The sequence below is a fragment of the Alligator mississippiensis genome, chromosome 10, assembly GCF_030867095.1.
Source record: "Alligator mississippiensis isolate rAllMis1 chromosome 10, rAllMis1, whole genome shotgun sequence".
Lineage (NCBI taxonomy): Eukaryota > Metazoa > Chordata > Crocodylia > Alligatoridae > Alligator > Alligator mississippiensis.
The window spans coordinates 8,248,151-8,269,241 of record NC_081833.1 but is presented as its reverse complement, the minus strand read 5'-3'; the positions used below and the strand labels follow the sequence as shown (position 1 = coordinate 8,269,241).

The 21,091-nt window shown below is 46.3% G+C and overlaps 1 protein-coding gene and 1 long non-coding RNA gene across 3 annotated transcripts in view; both read right to left on the bottom strand.

Annotated features, from left to right (window-relative positions):
- Positions 1-8,269: 8,269 nt before the first annotated feature.
- Positions 8,270-12,275, bottom strand: LOC132243440 (uncharacterized). Its single transcript, XR_009455018.1, has 2 exons — positions 12,138-12,275; positions 8,270-8,822 (listed from the first exon to the last, which is right to left on the bottom strand). It is a non-coding gene; the product is annotated as an uncharacterized LOC132243440 (long non-coding RNA).
- Positions 12,276-16,916: 4,641 nt separating this feature from the next.
- The window catches only part of TMEM132C (transmembrane protein 132C), a 293,597-nt gene continuing 289,422 nt past the window's right edge, over positions 16,917-21,091 (bottom strand). For both annotated transcript variants that reach the window (XM_059713429.1, XM_019486684.2), the window contains one exon: positions 16,917-19,868. In XM_059713429.1, coding sequence (XP_059569412.1) covers positions 18,672-19,868 — 1,197 coding nt within the window. In that variant the 3' untranslated portion in view covers positions 16,917-18,671. The remainder of the gene's footprint in view (positions 19,869-21,091) is intronic.

Here is a 21,091-nt window from a genome sequence, read left to right as displayed (position 1 = left end):
TCTTTACTTCTGTATTTAACAACCTCATTACTTCCTGACACATATCTGCACTGCCACAGCATGCACGCATTGATAGTATTATCCCAGCTTGGCAAGGCAAGCAGCTCTCTATCTGTTCCTCCATACCTCCTGAGAAGGTCTTGTGCAATTCCTTGAAGTCAGAGTGTGTCCTTCTATATGCATGTGTTTGTATAAGACTACCAAGGAGCTGTAAGTGAACTGTCAGCTCTAGTAATCAGTCTGCTGGTGCTGCAAAATTTGTTCCAGGGTTGTGATTAGCACAGATGATTTCCTGTTTTCCCACAGCAGTAAAAGATGAGGCATTATCCCTTGAAATACAGCAACCGATGCATTTATGTCCTTGCCTTTCAGGGAGTTTTACATACTCACTTGCATGATTAATTGTAAAGTAAGTTGGTTAAACATGCAAGTGGAGTTTTCAGAGATTAATTTAATGAATAATCATTTGGGAAGTTAGCAGGACAGGGTGAGTGAAATATGTTGCTGCAGCAACACTTACTTGAGTCCTGCATTGGCTAACTGATGGTAATCATAAATTAAATGAAATCTCTTTGAAATGGCCATGCTTCCTCACCCCAGCTCTGTTTTCAGGCAGTGCCATGAACAAGCTAACTTCCAGTGGTACTGAGTTCAAGTCTGTGGGTCTCAGGACATTATCCTTCTTACCTTGGTGGATCTTGGGTGCTTCTACCAGGTCAAGCTCGTCTGGTGAGATACGTGTGTGAACACCTGATGCATGGATCTCGATAAGGCTTAGGGGGCAAGCCACGGGCTGAGCTGCTCAGCTTGGTCAAGAGCAAGATATATCTGGGCACAGGCTGAAGCAGGATGTTAAGCTCCTGGGGAAAATTTCTTCAAAGTTGAGGCAGCTGTGGAGGTCAGGCACACACAGGTTTAGGGGCCACGGAGCAGGGCTTTTCAAGAACACATTTTCTGATGCACAAGTCCCATTTAGACATCTGTGTCCCTTACAGCCTACAATGGAGGCAATGTACAACAAGCATGACCAAGGCTCTGACCTTGCCGTAGAGAACCCATCAGTGCAAGAGCACAATCTATCAGGAATCCCCGCAGCACCACGCATGCTTCATTTATTATCTGAATTGCATTTATAATAGTATTTGAATGTATCTAAGATCCTGAGCCACAAACCAGATCCATCCCGTGCTAGGTGCTGTAGAAACGCAGAACAAAGGATAGTTTCTAGCCAAAGAGCTTACATTGCACATATGAATGCAAAAGACAACAGGTGAGGGGGACCACAATAAAACAATGCCACAGTCTAAGATGCATGGGTTGCTGCTTTAAGAAAGTGGTCATGCTTTTCTTTCCTCAGGAAGCACCCTACCATGTAAGGTGTTGCACATCAACATTTAGCAGTTAAGCATGCAACTCTTTGCACCTCTAAGGACTGGTCCTTTGCAACTTAGGCCTGATACCGTCTAAAGCATTTCTAATTATTTAAAGAATGCACTCCTGTAACACTCAGCAATATTCCAACTATAGCCAGCAAATTAATTTTGAGCTTTTGCCTTCTCACCTTCCAGCCTAATACTGGATAAAGGCATTATAACTTTTTCAGTGCTGGATTAACAAACAGGTCTACCAAAGGCTTCAACGATGTTTGTACTCATTGTGCCACCAATATCCAAGGGAGATTTAGTAATTTTTTAATGCCATCAGATGGCCACTTCTGTGTGGAATGGAACTAATTAAATTTGTCTAATTAAGTCATTGGGCTCTGCTGGGAAATGGTTAGCAAGAGCATTTGCAGGACTTTTCAGAACCAAAATTTCATCAAGTATCGTCCACCTGCACTTCTACACAAATGCAACTTTTTGCATGTTTATTGGAAGTAAAAATGTCCCCTCACCGTGATGGCTTGGAAGTTGACTTCCACATCCAAAACAAGTGAACTCCATTTTTTTAACCAAAAAAGACTCACTTTGAAATTTCTGATTTCTTAATTCTTCTTACCATAATCATTTTACTAAATATGCACTTCCCCTCCATAAATGTGTTATTCAATCTACTGACTAAATGCCACTTCATTGTACTAGATGGCTTCTGCTGAGCCACAGAGCAGGCGTATGTTGGATATGTCGTGGACAGAAGCGCAGATCTGAGCTGGGCCCGTGATCGTGTAGAGTGTGAAGAGTTTTCTGAAAAAAATATTAAAGGTACCTTGTCTTTTTAAGAGTAAAAGTCTGTAGAATAAGATATGACTTCACTCATATTAATTCTTTAACTTTAGGCAAGGAAGTAACTGTCATGAGAGGGATGTCCAAAGAGAGATGAGGCAGCATGATAATCAGGCTTTTAGCTACTTCTTAAAGATGATCTCTCAGAGGGTGGGTTTTACATAAACTGGAAGATTATGTAAGTTGGAAGATTAATAGTCTTCCTGGCCTGAACCCTATGTTCCTCCTGCTTTTCCTTTTGCTTGTGGTGAATCTAGCAGATTTTGCAAATGCAAAGGGCAATTGGGATGGGACTTTCGACCATGACATCAAATCTAAAGGCCTTTCTGTAGAGGCCAGGTAGTTAAAGCAGTGGAAACCTTAGGTCATTGGCTATGACAGTCTGAAATACCTACTAATAGCTAAGATATCCCACATATGTTATGAGCTCGACTGAGGTTCAATCACCTGGCTCCAAACAATTACCACCAAAAATGCTTTGAAGATCCTCTAAGCATCTATTAACCAACTGCTTCCCCATTATTGCGTGGGCAGTCCCAGCAAAACCCTTGTCTCTTCTGTGGCATGCACATTCCTTTAATACCAATCTCATTTGACGTGATTACGTGCTGTATCAATCTGGTGATTTGTTAACTTGAACCCACTGACTTATAGATCCAATTTTGATCTGATGTGTTGTTCTTGGGAAGTGTACTGCCATTTGTAGCAGACTGGCTCAGTCATATGCTTGTTTAATTTTATAGTTATTTGCTAGTTCATGAACAACACATAGGGGTGGCTTAGTTTATCAAACTGCAAACTAGATCATGATCTGGAGGGAACAGGTAGTTTAGAAATGAAATCCCTGCAGGCTACTTGGCTCTGATTCCAAATTAATACTTAAGTCTCTCACCAACAGCAGCCATGCAGGCTCCCCCACAAATACTTGCAGTAGGGTATAGTCCTGTCTATGAAATACACCTGGGAAAGTACAGGAAGTACAGAAACAGGCATGAGCTAATGAACACAGGAGGTCAGCAGAGCTGCTCAGGCTGGAGTCACTCCTCCTCATCATATAATGGGGCAGCATAGTGAGGCAACAGGTAGGACATCAACTTCTTCTGCAGCTCAGGTTCTGGAGGTAGAGCTGCTATGCCGCTGGGATACTAGTGGCAGCATCTTCTTGCTGAGTGCATGGGGTCCTGAAGCCACTCTACTTGCATAAAATGTCCTTGAACCCCTCCCTCCACCCCCATATAACATAACACAATTCTCTGCATTAGGTAACATAAGCCTCTTGAAAGGCTCTTCCCCCACAACCTTTTCCTTTCCTGGCTGAACTTAATAACAGCGAACAATCAAAATATACATAACGCAGAATTGCAAATACTTAACCAGCCAACCAACTACATAGTGGCACATCTATACATGCCGATTTAAGGTGCTTTAGCCCTGTTTAAGGCGCATCAAGGGTGTGGGTCTACACGTGCATGCCCTTAACACACCTTAAAAAAGGTGATTTTAGGCTATTCATGACTAATTTGATACCTGCAAAAGCAGGTATCAAATTTAGGCGCAAATAGTTAAAGCATCTTAATGCATATGTGTGTCGACTGACTTGGAACTAACTTTAGTCTCAAGTTGATCTGCACACCATGTTAATGCACCTTATCATGTGCATGTGTAGACATGTGCCTAGATTGCCTTAATGCACATTAGGTAAGTGCACATTAAGTTTAGGTGCATGTAAAAGCACATGTAGACATGCCCAGTAACAGAGATACCTTGGTGGTACCTCAACAAGGCATCTGGACTTGCTGGTCTACTTTGAGCTATCAATACTACTGGTGTCAGGGGGTAAAAGCCCATCTGTTCTGGTTTATTGTGATCTCTGCTGCTTTTGCCTAAAGCTGTTAAAGTTGAGGATTAGCAGGACTTGACTTAGGCCTAGTGCACATGAGAAACTTTTCCTGGCATTGTAAACTTGGCTAGGGATTTTAATGTTTTTTTCCATGTGTCGATACCAGTAAATGCCCTACTGTCGCTGCAGCTGTATCAGCATAGAAGAGCGAGTAAAAGCTCTATTGTAGCTACAGTTATAGCAACATAGAAGAACCAGCATAAATTCTATCGTCAAAAGTGCTCTTTGCCAATATGAGCTATGTTTGTACTAGAAGGGTTTGGTGATAGTATCCTGAGATTTTTCTGGGGTGATGGTTAACTACTTGGCTGTGTTGGTGCTATGAATTGTGTCTGTTATTGCACCAGCAAAAAAGTAGTGGCCCAGCTGAAGGCCTTTTTAAAAAATATAAGGGCTAGTGGGTGTACTTAACAATTGCACAAGGTTGTAGATGCTTGGCTTAGAGATACGATAATTCCCATGACGGGAAAAAGGTGGGCTGCAGTAGGAAAAAGGTCGATGAACTACCGTACTCGGTAATCCTTCTCTAAATGTTTAAGAGGTTGCATTTCTCACTCTGCTCCTTTTGCAGATAACAGGGCTAATATTTATTCAGGTAGTATAGGCAGTAGTTTTGTGTGTACAGATGATGCCACAAGGACTGCCAAATAGAAACTTGCAGAGTCTATGAGGAACTGTGGGGAGCACGCTGACATCTCTATTACAACTGGTCTGTGTTAACAACCTCTAAGAATCATTGAACAGGAAATATTATCCTTATTAACCATTCATTGGTATCAGGAAACACAGTGATCACTCATGCTTACAATTAACCCGGTGGTAATTCATGCTGGACATTTTTACAGTGTTATCACAGAATTAATTTTATATAAAATCTCCTTATCATCCTCCCATTTAAGACAACTTAGATGTTATCTTAGTAACTACATTGCTTTTCCCTGTTCCAACTCTAAAAATGACTCTGGTGACATCTACAGGATACGTCACTGCAAAGCAGGTCGGATCTAGAGCATCCCATCAGCAAACCTGGTAGACAAGAAGATGGAGAACTAGTGGGCAAGGCGTTTCATAGTTTCATAGTAGCTAGGGTGAAACTATAAATTTCATAGTTTCATGGTTTCATAGTAGCTAGGGTGAAACTATAAATTTCATAGTTTCATAGTAGCTAGAGTTGAGAGATTTGGGTTCTGATCCTTTTCTTGATCTACCCCAGGCCCACTGGTGACTTGAGCAAGTCACTCACCCAGTGCTTTTGCATTCTCTCATTAGTCTGGTCTACTCAGAATGCAAACCTCTTTTGTTTAGAGACTATCTAAATATTACCGAGCAGAAAGTGCTCCAGCTATTATAAAGGCTGTTGGAATCTAGCAGCAAGAAAACAGTATTAGTTTTACTAACCAAGAGGAATTTAACTTTACCCTTCTCCCATCTAATGTGAAGATTCTCCCCATCATAGCCTGGGATTCTCCCTTAATATTAGGAAGACCAAGGTGCTCCATCAGCCCACTCCAGCACCAGCTGCCTCAATGCCCCCCACAAATTACCACTGGTAGCGAACCCCTGGAAGATATCGAGCATGTCTCATACATCGAGGTATGTCCCATACCTTGGCAGCCACCTCTGCAAGTCAGTCAGTCTGGATGTAGAAACCAAACACAGGATTCTCCACACCAGCATATCTTTTGGAAAGCTGCTTTGCCGTGTCTTTATCAAGTGAGATCTGCAGATGGAAGCTAAGACCCTGCTCTACAATGCAGTGGTTATCCCCACGCTCTTCTACAGGTGTGAGACATGGGTGATATATCGAAGGCATCTTAAATGCTTGGAACGGTTTCATCAGCGTTGCCTTAGGAAGATCCTTTGCATTAGGTGGGAAGACCACCGCACCAATGCCAGCATCCTCTCTGCAGCTAACATAACCGGCATTGAGGCAAAGATCATGAAATATCAACTCCGCTGGGCTAGCTATTCTGTGCAGATGGCTGACACTTGTCTCCCAAAACAAGTCCTCTTCTCTCAACTGAGTCACGGTAAGAGGACCCACAGAGAACGTGGTGCAAGGGCACGCTGAAAGCGTACCTTAAGAAGGGTGGTATTAATCTTACAAACTAGAAAGCGCTGGCTGGTAACAGGTCTCAATGGTGCTGTGGCATACATCAAGCTACAGCCCTCTTCGAAGAGAACCGTCTTGCTCAGGAAGCCAAGAAATGGCAGAGGAGGAAGGAAAGCGTACAACTTGCTGGCCAACAGCTGTGCCCCTCCAAGGCACCACCTGTCATATCCATGGCCAAACTTGCAGAGCATGGATTGGACTCTTCAGCCATCTTAAACCTAACCAAGCACATGCAATTGTTTTCATGCTCACTCCTTTGTCATTTTCTCCTGCCTCTTGCAAGTCACATCAGCAAAACAAGATGGACGGCACGAACGGATAATAGCTTCTCAGGTGGGATTTTTATGCGGTGGTTGCATAAAATCTGCAACCCCTCTCAGCTGTGCAACTTGAGGTTGAATGGGCAACCCAAGAGCCACTACAGGGTAGCAGCATTCAGTCACTTTGGACCAGGCAGGGACTGACAAGTGTTAGCATCTAAGGGCTGTTTGGTGACCTTGGTAGTCCTGGTACAGCTCCAAGTGGCCGGTGTCTGGGTAGCGTCAGTAAAGGGTACAAAGATGGCATAAGCCATGGAGCTTGATATGTTACTATGCCTAAAATGAAATGGAAAAACTGCAAAACACAGGCTAAACAGATCAGGAAGTGCACTCTCTGAGCCCTTCTTTGCCCATCGTTCTCTGACATGCTATACTTGGGCAGAAACTCAGTTTTTCGTTAAGGAAAAAAAAATCTCTGCAAGGTCTTGGTTTCATCCCCATGGAGGGTGGCCAAAATGCTGAAAGTTTCCTTGGCATGGGATAACATCTTTCTGATCTGATGGTGATGGTTGCTGCACACCATAGCAGACGCTCAGTGTGGGGTTCTCCCGAGATGGACGTACCACACCCAACAAAACTGGTGCTAGCCTGGAGCTGGTGGTTTGTTCTCACTCCTGCCCAGTGCATTGTGGATGTTAATTTAGCACCGAAAAAGGCATGTTAAGCGTGGAATAATTAAACACAAAACATATCATCCCTATCTACCAATTACTATGGGGAGGGGGATATCAAAATGTGTAGGCCAAGAAGGTGAAGTATGACATTGTGCATCTGCTGCGAGACATACATCACTGCACTAATCTTAACTCTAGGCCATTTATGTAACAATGAGCACTTGTCTCTGCAAACTGTGAAACAGAAGTCGTTACGAGATTGATGCGTTTTTCAGGCGCAGATTCCACTCACCCAGTAAAATCAGTCAAATTATTCATATCCTGTATAAGTATGAGACATTGAGATAATAATGTAGGGGATACCTTGTAGCAACAGGTTTTTTGATGTTTTTATATTAACCCCCCCCCCCCCAAAAAAAAAAATGGGGCTTTTCATACTGGATCAGGTCACTGGTGCTTCCAGTCTAGGATCCTACCTTCACTAGCTAATGCTTTATGGCAGTGGGAGCCACCCTTTTTGACAAGTATGCCACCAATGAGCTCCGTCTTTGATCCCTTTCCCTGCCCAATCTCTTGTTCTGCTTTCTGCTCCCAGCCCTGTGCTTCCTGCCTGATCTGCTGCTCTGCTTTCATTTCTTCCTTGTGCTCCCTACCCTATCTATCTGCCCCTGCCTTCCCCTCCATACCACAGACACAGGCTTCCCATGCCACTTTTGGCACCTGTTCTTCAAGCTGGACACCCCTCCCTTAGAGGAAGATCAAACCCTTCACACTTAGCAAGACTGTAGGGAAAAATGAGGATTTGTGGTGCTAATGAAGGAGATGGATAGTCTTCGTGGTCCAGAGGAAGGATGGTGTATTCCACCCTTCCTCCAAGCAGTAAATCGGTCACTCCAGATCCCCAACCAGAGAAAATCAGGAAACAAGGATGCTGTAGTCACATATAGAGCCAAGCAAGGAAACATTTGTTCCTCACCCACCCCCCCACTTCTCATACTGATTAAACCTTAATCCTTTCTCTCCTGGGCTCTGACTCTCATTCTCTCCTGCCTGCAGAAGAGATTATTCACCTCCCCACCGAACAGTTAAAACCCCGGGAGTTCGGAGTTGTGGCTCTTTATTAATAAAATGTCAGAAGTTTAATCAGCAACTGCAGGAAGTGAGTTGGTAGCTCATAAAATATTCAGAGAGGTGAAAGAAAAAAAAAAACAGGAAAGAAACAAGTGGAGTTGATCTTGGCCAACCGCAGAAGAGGGATTTCTTACCCAGCTGCCTAGTTTAGCAGCGCACAATTAACCAGCCATTTCTGACTCCTCTTTCTCTTCTCTGCTTCAATCCAAATGGAGCTGGTCAGGCTAGCATCATTAGCATTTAGCTGTCTCTTCTGTTTGTGGAGCATTCAAACCTGGAGCCTGATTTCTAGGAACGTATAAGTTATTCATGAGCAACTCGAAGGCTGCTTTGAATTATGCCCAGCCAACAAGAAGCAGCTCTTCCAGGCAGCCCACAGAAGCACTTTGGATATACTCCCTGGGGAGACTGGTCTGGTATCCCTAGTTCATGCATACAGGAAATGTCCCAGGTAGCCAGCTTCTTGCATACTTCGAGCCCGACGACTGGTACAAAGTTGGCAGAATGCAATCAGGAATCCTCCTGTAGGTTTATTAATCAATGTAAAATCTATTAGTCCTTTTTGGGAAGGATGGAGACAATCAAGCTGGGTAGCATCACCTGCCTAAATCAGGGGAAGAATTAACAAGTTGCCACTCGACCACTCAGCAGTCAGGCATATCGCACGCAGCCCTGCTAGCTGGAACTAGCCTCCAACACCAGAGACATCAATCCTGTTTTCATGTATCACTTTTAACCTGCGACCTGCTAGAAGCAGATCACTCGGTAGGAATTTGTCCAGAACAAGCCATCGCAAATGTGAGATAGTTGGCAATTTGCATCATAATCAGCCTTGCCCTTCTGCTGCCGACTCCTCTTTGCTGACAACTTCTTTTTAAACACTGAAGTGCAGCTTAGGATCGTTTCAAAACAAGTGCAGCAATTTCTCTCACTTCAGCGTGGTGATGATGTCTGCTGCCGAGAGTGTTTTTGGGAGCATGCAATTGTTGTCTGAGGCCATTATCTTATTTCCAAAGCGGAAAGACAGGGTGGCGAATGGCTGTAAAAGTCTCTAAATGATAACTGAGAGTATGCTGCTTTGTTCGGCGCGTTCCTGCTCTCCCAGCCACAGAGAGAAGCATCATTTCCAGCCTCCAGCCCAACCTTGCTGAGCAACTGAGAGCCGTACAGGGACGGGACCCAAGCTCCCTAGACTTTGCTAAGAGGCGTGGGGACTCTGTGGCAGGCTTGTAACTTTGGAGAGCTACGAATGAAAGGTGCTGTGGAAACAAGCCCCAACGATGGCGATATTATTATTGTTGCATTAAAGGTATGGCTGGGATGGGAGGTCAACACAAAGGGTTCAGCTGGGCTTTACAAGAGTCAAGAAGCAAATAACTTGACCTTGGGGTAAAGCCAGGATGAAATAAGACCGCAGAGCCAGTGTTTGCCCTGCAAGGTCACATAGCCTCCATTCTCAACCATGCAGCCGGTCTGGAGATAGCTGGTCTCCTTTAGCAGTGGAACAGCAGCCTACCTGTGCCACAGCAACTACACCAGCTTAATTCCCACTGCCCTGCACGGAGATCTGGAAAGACCCATGCAGCACCAGCTCTTCTAAAGGCACCCCCAGCACATCGTGCTCTGCCCAAACCTCTGCCCTGGCCTTCCCATGGTAGCGAGCTCAGCCCCGCGCAGACCTTTGGCTGCAGCTGTGCTTCTGAGGCATCCTTTTGCAGCTGCAGAGCAAGGGGCTGGAGTGGCCCTGCCGAGAACATTGCCTCCCTCCAAAAGTGGACCATCCTACTCCACTGCTTTGGGGATGCTGTCTGGGCACGTTGGCTATCAGGTGTTGTACCTGATGAGCTACATCCTTACCTGGAACAAAATCAGTGCCGCTCCACTGCAGCCAGTGGCATGGCTCTGCTTTAGATCAGCCAACCTGGGAGATATGGTACTAAGCCAGCTCCAAGTTCCTCCAGGTAGCTTGGATGGCTGGGACAGCTCTGCTGTGTATACTCACATGATCTGGCATGTCATACTGTGCTTTTGCAAGGCTTTGGGTGTTACCTTGCAAATGTGAGTGGCTGTCATTCATCGTGTGCACTTACACACCAGCCAGGTGCGTGCCTGTAATATTTTAGGGGAGTTTAAACACTCTCTGCTGGCACGCAGAGCGTTAACAGATGATAAATATAGATACACTTTGCACAGTGAGGAGCAAGCACTGACATTTGGGCATTTATCTTGCTGTAGCTTAGACTGCTTTTCAACAAAATATTGGGGTTGTTTTTTTTAGCTTATTAAAATCTATGACATCTCCAAAGAATGCATAGAAGGTGCCTAAGGAGGCAAAGCTGATTAAGCAGCATTTCTTCCACCCTGGCCTTTGTAACTTATTCAAGAGTATCCAACCTCTCATTAATCCTTCCAGCCCATCAGCTCACTCCCTGCATTGGGAAACATTTTTTTTTTAGGCATGCTTATAACAACATCCATTCTCCTTTCAGCTTGTTTTGTTGTTCCAGTTGCACCCCTTTATATCGATAAATCCATGCAAATCTAGTCACTGGGATTGCTCTGTGCACAGCATGATTTCCTTCACTGCTGATCAAATGGCTTCAGCCAGGCATTTGTTAGACCCAGTCTTTACCTTCCCTGCTAGGGTGGAAGGAGGCTTTTGAGTTCCTGTAATATTTCTCCCGAGTGTCTGTTAAGCTACCAGCCAGATTAAATATTTATTTCTGCCATCGCAACCCCCTATTAATCATGTCAGATTTGCCACAGGACTTCCTAGCTAATTTGTCATGATGCCAATCTTCCTTACTTCAGTACGGTCATTGCAGAAATGTTAGGCTGTTCCAACTCCAGCCCATTTGAACCGTCCCTAGATTGGCAATGAAATCCAAGCCAGCTCTGAGGTTTGTGTGCGTCTGGGAAGAGGTTTCAGCCCATGCAATTTTTCTGTAGGGCAGTGTTTCTTTTGGAGACTGGCAAGTGGTTGTTTTTGGTCCTCCGTTAATGAACCACCTCATGTTATTTTTCCTGATCCAAATCCCACTGGAGATTTGTTAGCCTGATCCAAAGCCCACTGGAAACCTCCTCCGAGGGTGCGTCCAGGCGAGCATGCATGTGAGTTTTTCCCTAGGGACAAATAGCAGCAGCACATCCTTGTGCCACTGCTGGGTGTCCCCGGGGAATGCCCCTGCACATGCACTCCGGTGTGTGGCAAATTGCCCCAGGTGGGGTAGGGAAGGCTGGGGCCAGCACCTGGGCTGCAACAGCGGTGATCCGGGCATGCGAAGCATGGCTCTGGCTGGCCAGGCTCCAGTTTCAGGCAGTGCCCACTACGGCCACATGTGCCACTCTGCTTTTTCTTAAACCATTATTTTAAGATATGGGAATATCCCAGTATCTAATTTTGGCTGCAGATATGCAGCCCAGAGAGCCTTTCCATGTGTGCTGTGTGCATTTTGCGGCGCCTCTGAAGCCTTTGAGGTGCTTTGCTCCATGCTCATCTGATGCATCCTTAATGTTGGTCCCCGTTTCTAGGGGCGGATGGGTCTCAGGCCTGCAGAGCTCTTGGGAGCTTGTTATTGTGGGATGTTTTTCTGTCTCAAAAAGACCAATTCCAGCAAAGCGACTATTTAAATAAAAGCCCAGGAAGGAACTTCTCTGTACATCTCAGCCACCCTCCCACCCCAGAAAAGCCAACAGCCTAGTGGTTAGGGGGGACTCACCTGCAATGCAAGGGGCACAGGACTGAGCTCCTGCTCTGCAGGATTTGTAGTAGGGACTTGGCACTTCCCCCAGGCAGACCCAGCTCACCTCGTGACAGCCTATGAAGTAGGTACCTACCTGCTCTGGTGGATGTGAGAGTAATGAGGCTAATTCGGCCTTCTCATGTCATCGCTACGCCTTTCTGAAGGCCCAATGCTTGTAAATCACTGAGATGAAAGACTCGTGCTCTCTCTCTCTCTTTCTCTTTCTCTCTTTCTCCTGTAAGAGCAAATGATTATTAATGAATTTCCATCCTGGTTCCCTGGCAGAAAATGTAACTCGCGGCACGTTATCTTTGGAGCCACGTGCCCCTGCTGCTTCTAGATTGGGGAGAGAGTGCAAGACATCGCCAAGAGGGGCGTTCGGTGCGGCTCTCCCTGCCCGATCCCCGCGCCTTTGTAACGGCAGCGCCACAAAGCTTCAGCAATGCACAGCCTGACACCTGACCCGATGTGAATTCCTCAAATAAATGATATTTCACAGCCTGGCAGTTGCCTCCCTGCTGAGACGCCCGTTTGCCCTGGCTCCGACAGCAATGGGTTTTGACTGAGTTTTTGGTCAAGGGAAGATGCATTGAAAAATTTCAGCCTCTGTATCGACCTCTAACGCGCCGTGATCCATTGAGAGAGAGAAGGCAGGGCTGCACTCTCCCTTTTCCCTGCCCACGTCCTGCTCTCCCAACAAGGCTTCCCCTGCTCTCCCAGCCTGGCAGATGCACGCTGGTGGGTTCAACCATGAGTTATTTGGCATGATGCAGGAATCACCCCGTAGAAAGCTGTGACCTACGTCATGCAGGAAGTCAAACTAGACCTGCATTGCTCCTCCTGGCCCAAAAACTCTTGAAGCAGCCCTGCCTGGCACAGCGCGGGGGCTCTCAGAAAAGGCACAAAGCTGCCTTCCCTCTCCCATCAAGAAATCACAGCCTCTTTGTGCTGTAATAATCTAGTACCCATATATCCTGCCTCCCTTGCTCACATGAATAGCCCCACTGAGTTTAATTAGACTGTACATGTGAATGAGGAGCGCTCAAAATGCAACTGCTGCAAGATGCGAGGGAGCCTCTCGCACTCCTTCACATGGACAGGAACTTGGGGCACGTGGCCCCGGACATGAGCAGAACAGTGGGGATTGGCAACCCCCAGCACGGGTACCAGAGTGAGGCATGCAAAGGCATTTTGCTTGGCACGTGCACCTTGGGGCAGATGGCAGGGAAGGGGTCCGGGCTGCAGTGCCACAACAAGGATCAGTCCCCTCGCAACTCCCCCCGCTGTCTGCCCCTGGCATGCCAACTTCTTACAAGCCGAGTCTGCGGGTGTTTTTGGCACTCTGTCCAAAAACGTTGTCTTACCCATGAGCTACAATGTCTTGCGGGGTCTCCTGTAAGGGCTTCTGCAGGATTGGGACACCCAGCTGTAGGCCGATGACCCACGCTTAAGCCAGTCGGAGTCAAGAGAAGGCCAGTGTGCGTATGGCTATGCCACTTCCAGGCCATGGTACAGAGCCTGCTAATCCCCCCAAATGGGTGGACGTGCACTAGCAGGCTTGTCCGTCTCAGGTGCACATGGAGGTGCACACCTGTTTGGGTGAGGGGAGTCAGTGCACGCTGGCTGGGTGCTCTGTGCTCCACTGCTCAGCTTGGAGGGGGTATACATCCATCCCCCTGTTGACTTCCATGAGCTCTGGACCAAGCCCAAAACCCCATTTTGCCATTGCTGATTGCTCTGGCAGTGCTCTGGGAACAGGTTTGGGCCGCTGAGCGGTGCTGTGGTCACACTGCTGTGTGGATAATAGGGGGATGTCTCTGTGGCACAATGTGGTGTCGTGCTGCTCGCCCGGGTCCAGGGAGTAGAACAGCCAGATAGCTGCATTCGTGCTGTGCTCTGCCTGGGCTGACTAGCCCCACTGAGAAGCAGGCTGTATTAGCCTGGGGGTGGGAGCACCATTAACGCTGCCAAACTGCTTCTGGCCCCTGCACTAGCGGCCTTCTGCTGCACGGACTCACCCTGTGGGCTATCCCGTGCTAGTCATCTCTACTGTGGAGTGAAAACTTGGCTGGTGCGGGGCTCCCTATGGGAGCAAGAATGCCCCGTCTGCCTTCACAGCCAGCTAGGCATTGAGCCCCAGGGTCCCTGATGCTTAATAGCTTTCCAGGAAGCATCTCTCCCAGCATATGTTTGTTGGAGGATTAGGAAAGACCTACTGTGATGATTTCCATTTCAACCTGGCCTGACCGGGATGGGGGGGTACACAAGCTGTACGAACTGTACTTTGCATTTTAGCTTTTACTACGCCAGTGCTGAGATGTTTTTGCCTCCAAACCCTTGTAACAGGACAACTGGGAAGAGACATCACACCCAAAAAAACCCGCCAGCTCAGACTGCATTCTCTGCTGAGGCTGCGCAACGTCATCCCAGCTTTCATCGAAAAAAGGACTCAGATCTTCAGTGTTGGGGTCAGCCAGTGCAGCCCCTCTCGGTGACTGGGGTGGCACCACAGTCATTTAGAGAAGTGAGGATTTGGCCCGCTGCTCATTTGGCAGGTGGCTGTGACTCTCAGTCCGGTGGGGGCTGGACTCGATGATCTTCTGAGGTCCCTTCCAGCCCTAATGTCTATGAAAAACCCAGGGGTAGAAGTTAGTGCTAATAACAGCCCCTGGCTACGAATGCACAGTTCACCTCCGTGGAGATGGGATTTCTCTATTCCCACCAGGGAGGGGGATCTTGATCTTCTGGTGTGCCTTGATCTTGAGGTGCCCCTAAACATTGTCATGCAAACAAGTGAGCAATACAGACGAGCACTAAGAAGCAGTTAAAGAGAAAGAGCTAGGTTACTGCCGCTCCCCGCAGGCCCTCAGCAGCCCCTTTGCGGCAGGGATTAGTTGTACCCTGTGACCTTTTGTTGCCTGAATTTAAAGCCTACGTGTAAGTGCGGTGAATGGCTTGTGCTTGTTTTCTTCCTGGTTTCACCATCAAGAAGCATGGCCTCTTTGGGAGTTGGGTTCGGTTCACTTACTGCTTGGGAACTGGATGGAGATTTTTATGGCCTAGTCTACAAGATGCAAGTCTACCCTAGCCTCTGCTTAAGACTAATATGGCTAATGACTGCGCTCTGCTCTTGAAAAAAACACCAAGGAGGAAGCAGAGCAATGAGTTAGGCAAACAATGGCCACTGCAAATCTCACGTACCATCCTCTGTGCAAGACAAAAGCCCTAGGGTAGTGCAGATTTAAAAAAGGAGTGGGTGGCACTAGGTGCCGAACTCCCATGGATTCTCTCAGTGGCCTTTGGACATCTGACCACGTTGAAATTGGGTCTCTCACAGTTGTTATTAGGATGCCATGCTGAATCGAGAGCCAGTTGAGGAAGGCATGCCACACCGTGAACCAGCAATGGGATCCACATTGCAAGAGAGAATTACCTTGCACATGAGCGAGCAGCTATCACTGTTAGCATCATTCTTGTGTATTGCCCGTGGGAAAGGAAGTCTTTCCAAGCACTTACTATTGCAGACTAATCCAATTTCAGCTCTCTGGCATGCAGAGAGGTGTATGTTATAGTCAAAATAATAACCAGAATGGGAAAGATGACTATTTCAATCCAGTACAGGGCATGCACTGTACGCTTCCTATAAAAGGTCCTTTCCAAAGGAGAGTAAATCTAAGCTGCAAGATACAGCAGTGTGAGAAAGGGTATCCCAACCAGCACTCATATCAAGAGAAGGCTGGAAAACAATGTTTCTTCATGAGTAATTTGGAAAATGTTTTGTTAGTTTCCATGAAAAATACATTTTCTTGACAATTTGGGGAAAGGCTCTCCTCTCCCTAGAGAACCTGCTGGATAAAGGCCTCAGGACGGGGCCTGGCAAAATGCCATCAGACCATGGTGAAAACATATACTGAGAGGACCATCCTTCAGTAGGGTAGCAAGAATATCCTTGCTAACCAGCAGTTTGATGCAATAGGGAGCTACGGCTTCCTGCTCTGAGCTGGCCAAATCTGAGAAGTGAAGCTGGATTCGACTGACTCGGAAGCAGGGAGGTGTTGCAGAGACTGATACTGGTGATTCAGCAGAGCCACCAGCGAACCAGCCTTGCAGGGGCTAACAGAGAGCATCGTCACAAGCGGCAGCTACTCTTCACACTGGATGTCAGCGAAATACCTGCTTAGTTTGGATCAAAAGCGATCCTCCCGCAGGAGTCCTGGCCAGATTCACTCGGCGTGAAATATTCCACCTTGGTACCTGCCGGTGGGATTTCTAGATGGACATCCTTTTTATTCCCTTTCTCTTTTTGACTCTTCAGCCTCTGCTGCACTCCAGAGGTGGCTTCATTTCCTGGGTAAGACACAGCAGTCGCCTGTGCCTGGCTGATGCATCCCTTTGCTTAGCTTAAAATCAGTTTAGGGTCCTTTGGGATAAAAAGTGCTTTGTATGTGTCGGTTATTATTCAGCGCAACCACCCCACGTCTGAACCCACGTATCAGTCACAGGAGGAGGACAATTAATTATGACTGGGTGGCAAAAAAAGTTGCACGCATCAGAAGCACGATTTCTGGAGTGGTTCATACTGATGATAAGCGTGAAGATGAGCATGATTAATGGTGACACTGCCACAAACTCTGCCTGCCCGCTGTCCCCTCCTGCCATCCATCATCGTCACCATGTAGCGGGTATGAAGAGGATTTGGTGAAAGGTTATAAGGGAAGATGGAGAGGCAGAGACAAGGTGGGTGGTGGGGGGGGATCTCTGTGCCTATACTCTTGGCTTCAAGAAGCAGTTTGTGTGCTCCCTAAGCAATGAAACAAGGGGTAGGGTTGTATTTTTGTCTAGCAAGAAAATGAAACATCCCTCAAAAAAGAGGTTAACTTGTCAAGCCATGTAAAGCATTTTAATTACAATTTGTATAACATGTATAAATAAATATTACATTCTTTCAGTCTACAATGCATACTAGGCATATCTTGTTAAAACGCCCGTCTATGTTATCAAGTGGCAGGGTGCATTTTCTCCAAATAAAGAAGGGGGGGGAAAAGAAACCTACTGAGTTTAGTAATAAAAATATATATATATTGGAGTAAATGGGTCAAGACAGGGGTTGTCAGACAATGCAAATGCCCCCTGCTAACAGTCAAGACATAACACTGCTTTCCAAAAAGGACAGATGTGATGGCTTCCATGAAATCACGACTGGTTTTGGCAGACTGTGGTTTGGTATTTGTTTGAGGATTTGCGTGTGTTTGGATTTGAGGATCTTCTTCAGATGCATGACCGAACTCATATTTTCTTAGTAAAAAGACCTGATTTACAATCTAACCTAGACCGTTCCCTATGAATTGGTCCAACGATAAAAAATACAAAGTAGTGCCTGGTATTACTCGATCCCTGTTCATTTGTATTTTTATCTCTTTAAAATGATACTATCAACCTAACAGTCCAGCTCTCGCCATACAGAGAAACCAATTTTTTTTCGGACAATCTGTTTGTAAGCACGGTTCCCAGCCTTTCATCCCATCTGACAAGAACTGGTGATACTCAAACAATGAGCAGAACAATTACAGAGTGAGTTATCAATTTATGGAGACAGCAAAGAATAAAAATCAGGGTACCTATTTGGCCTTGGACAGTCTACCTTTTATGTACGGTAAGGTCATTCCCATTGGTTGTTATTTTTAAATGCAAACATAGACCAGCACCTTCTTCCCCTGGTGAAACATGGGAACTTTGGTTGTGGAAATTTTATTTAAAAAAAAAGAAAAAGAAGAAGATAGAAATACAAATAGCCCAAACCTGAAAGCAAATTTAGAATCTCTTTGCAGCAGAATAAGTGTCTACGTAGGGGGACTGGTTGAGGATCATGCTTTTAGAGGAGATGCTATACTGGAACTCATCCTCTGAGTCCTTCCGGTGACAAGGAAGAGTATTTAAAGCCAATTTAGGAATAAAATGTTTCTTGGTCCATTAAGAACTGGATTCAAATAAAAAAAGACTTGATTCAAAATAAAGTATGAAGAGGAAAACAGTCCAGCTCCAGCACGGGGGCAAATAAAGAAGTAGAAATACAAATATCAGATAATCTCTTCTTCCTCCTAATTTAATCCCAAGGGCATGTCTTCATTTCAGATGGAGAAATAGAAAGCAACTGCTTGGGTAAGACTTTAAAACATCTCTTTGTGGGCCACACCTCAATATTTCTGATGTTTTATTACAAATAGAAACCAGGGGGTTTTTTGCTTCTTTTTTATTGTTTTATTTCCCGCCCCCCCGTCTCTTTATACAAATATTTTTGTACCTCATCTGTAATACTGCTATTATTATGGTGTTGACCCATAAACTAGATTTTTACAACCTCACCTAGCCCAGTTTGTCATATTGGTCAATCCATTTCCTTGTTCTGTTACTTATATCCCACTTCCTTCTTAAATCTATGAATGATAGATCAATCGCATGGGGGGGGAAAAATCATGGACAGTTTGGCAGATTTCCTTCCCTGATTTTGGAAATGGCCTTGGCATGTGTTTTCCTCTGGATTCCCTCCCCCGCCCACCTTCCTGTCCCAATATAGACTGTAGAACTGAAGGCATCACGGTGTGGTTAAACCCATGAAACCAGAGAGGAGCTACACTTTGTCTTTGAACTTTTCCATGTAGTTTCTTATCTCTTTGGAGTCCCCAAGGTCCATGTCCTGACATACCCACTTAATATCATCGTCATTGTTACTTAAGATCGAGTTGACCGTGGGACAACCATCATCGGGTGGGATGGTGGTGAATGTGGTGAATTTTACCCGCTTTCTTTTGGACGTGGGGGAATGCAGCGGTTCAGTTTTCTGTTCCTTCCCATGCTTGCCCCCTGAGTCAGCAGACCGATGGATCTGGGTCTGAATGTTTTTTTGAGTGCTACCATTGAGGAGATGGTTGCTTTCCTCGTAACCGAGCCCTCGGTCGATAATAGTGGTGTGCTCGTCCGGTTGAGGCGACATATCTGCCGTGTTCTCCAGTAGCTCCGCCTCATTCCCGAGCCAGACCCAGTCATGGGAGTGGGTCATAGTGGTCTGTCCTTCCACCAGAACCTGCTTGTGCCGGTATTTCAGTGCGAATGTTGCACAGTTTATTAGGAAGACTAAAATCGCCAGGCAGAAGACCCCCAGCAGGGCATACATCCCGATCTCCAAGTCGCTAAGGCCTCTGGGTGTCTGCACCAGGTCATCCTCCTCCATGCCCCCATTGCTTCTGGGGAGGTCTACTTGAGCAGGGAAATTGGTAAAATCTATAGGGATGTTCTGCAGTTGGCCGTCGTCTGAGAGTTTGCCTCCATCCAGCCGGTTTTTAACTACTTTGTTTTTGATCATGGATTTTGCTGTGGTGCTGACTTTTCTGATAGCACTTTCCTCTCGCTCTGAAGAAGAGCTCCCATAATATCTCCCGTCCTGGCCGTACCGCTCTTGATCTGACACCTTTTGACGCCGGTCGCTTGCGTGATTTTCAATCTCATCGGGATCATAATCGCCGCCGGTGTTGGGGTTGGCATCATTCTGGCCAAACTTCACCTTGATGCTGCCACTGCCCACGGCCAGGATGCTTTTTCTCTTGGACTTCTGGCAGGCTTCAGAAATCATCATGTCTACTTTGATCAACGTCCCCTGCCCTTCACCTTCTGCTGCCACCACTGGCCACTTCAAGGCTGTGCTCTGATGGATTGAAACAACGGATTCATCCAGTGAGACGGCCGAGAGGGAGAAGTCCTTCGGATCGTAAATGTCTAGTGGGGTAACGGAGCTGTCGCTGAACTGGATCCAGGTGCTCACCACAGCTTCCTGAAAAGAAAGGGAAACGGTTAAAGAGAAGACCTAAAAATAAAGCAGCTCATCCCCCTGTAAGTCATCAATCTTCTTGGCTCTGAATGGCAGCTTTAGGAAAAGGGAGACAATGGCTCCACGCTACACTTAGAGCAAAGTGCGTCTTGACTGATGGGGCAGAAAATTGGTCACATTTTTCATGAAGGCTCTAGTGGTATCTTTCACTTAAATGTTTCACGTAAATGGAAACATGAAATAATTGCGATGGAACGGGAGTAGTAACAACGCGCCCATTAGAAAGCGACAATTTACATGAGTTACGGTGCGGGGGGAAAGGAGGGGAGAATGCCATCCCTGTCACATAAAAACCAAAAGAGGCAAAACAGAAATATGGCCAGAGGCCCTTGACAGAACACATATTTTCCCAGGGTTTCCCATGCAGATGTGTCACACGGGGCTGCCAAATGAAACAGGGCACGCGTATCGCTGCAGGAAGGAAAGAAGAGATGTCACCAGGCAGTCATTAAAGAGGAAAGAAAGAACGAGACTCGCAACACTAGTGTTACTTTGCTCAAGAAGTGTTTCTCTGAAGCTTTGCATACTTTAGCCTTGAAGATAATCATAAAGCCCATTGCATTTTGTGTCAGGGAGGGGAGGCCGAGATCTCCACGATTGCAACCGCACGCGGCCTGGATTTAATTGGACTGTCTTTGTTCCCGGCAGGTAGCACTGTTAGAAGTCATCATTAGAGGCAAATACAAAGGTCAGCTGTTTGCTGTCTGAGTCCCGTTCAGGCAATATAGATATTTACTTCACGTCTCAATAGCTTTCTTTGCGGGAGAGTTCTTGATGTGTTTCAGTCGGCGTGTGGCCGGCCCGTTTAGTCCGCAGACGTGCAGGCTGACAGCTAGACTGCAACTTCCCAGGCAGGTGAAGGCCTATCCCTCCCCAGATTTCCACCGCAAATGGCCTTAACAACTTTACACTCGGGTACATCAAAACAACCGCTCTGAAAATTACCGCCGGCGAAAAACGTCGCTACCCTGTTAATGTCCAATCATAATACAAATTTACACCCCGGTATTGTTTTCAATCGGTTACAATTTGTTACACTATGGTTATAAGCGAAGGGAATTGCAGCCCATCTAGTTAAATTTAAAGCTTTTCAATGAAAACAGCAAGGGGCATTTAGCTGGGCAGGAGGTTGGAATGTACTGAATATTTAATTTTCAAAGTGCCAT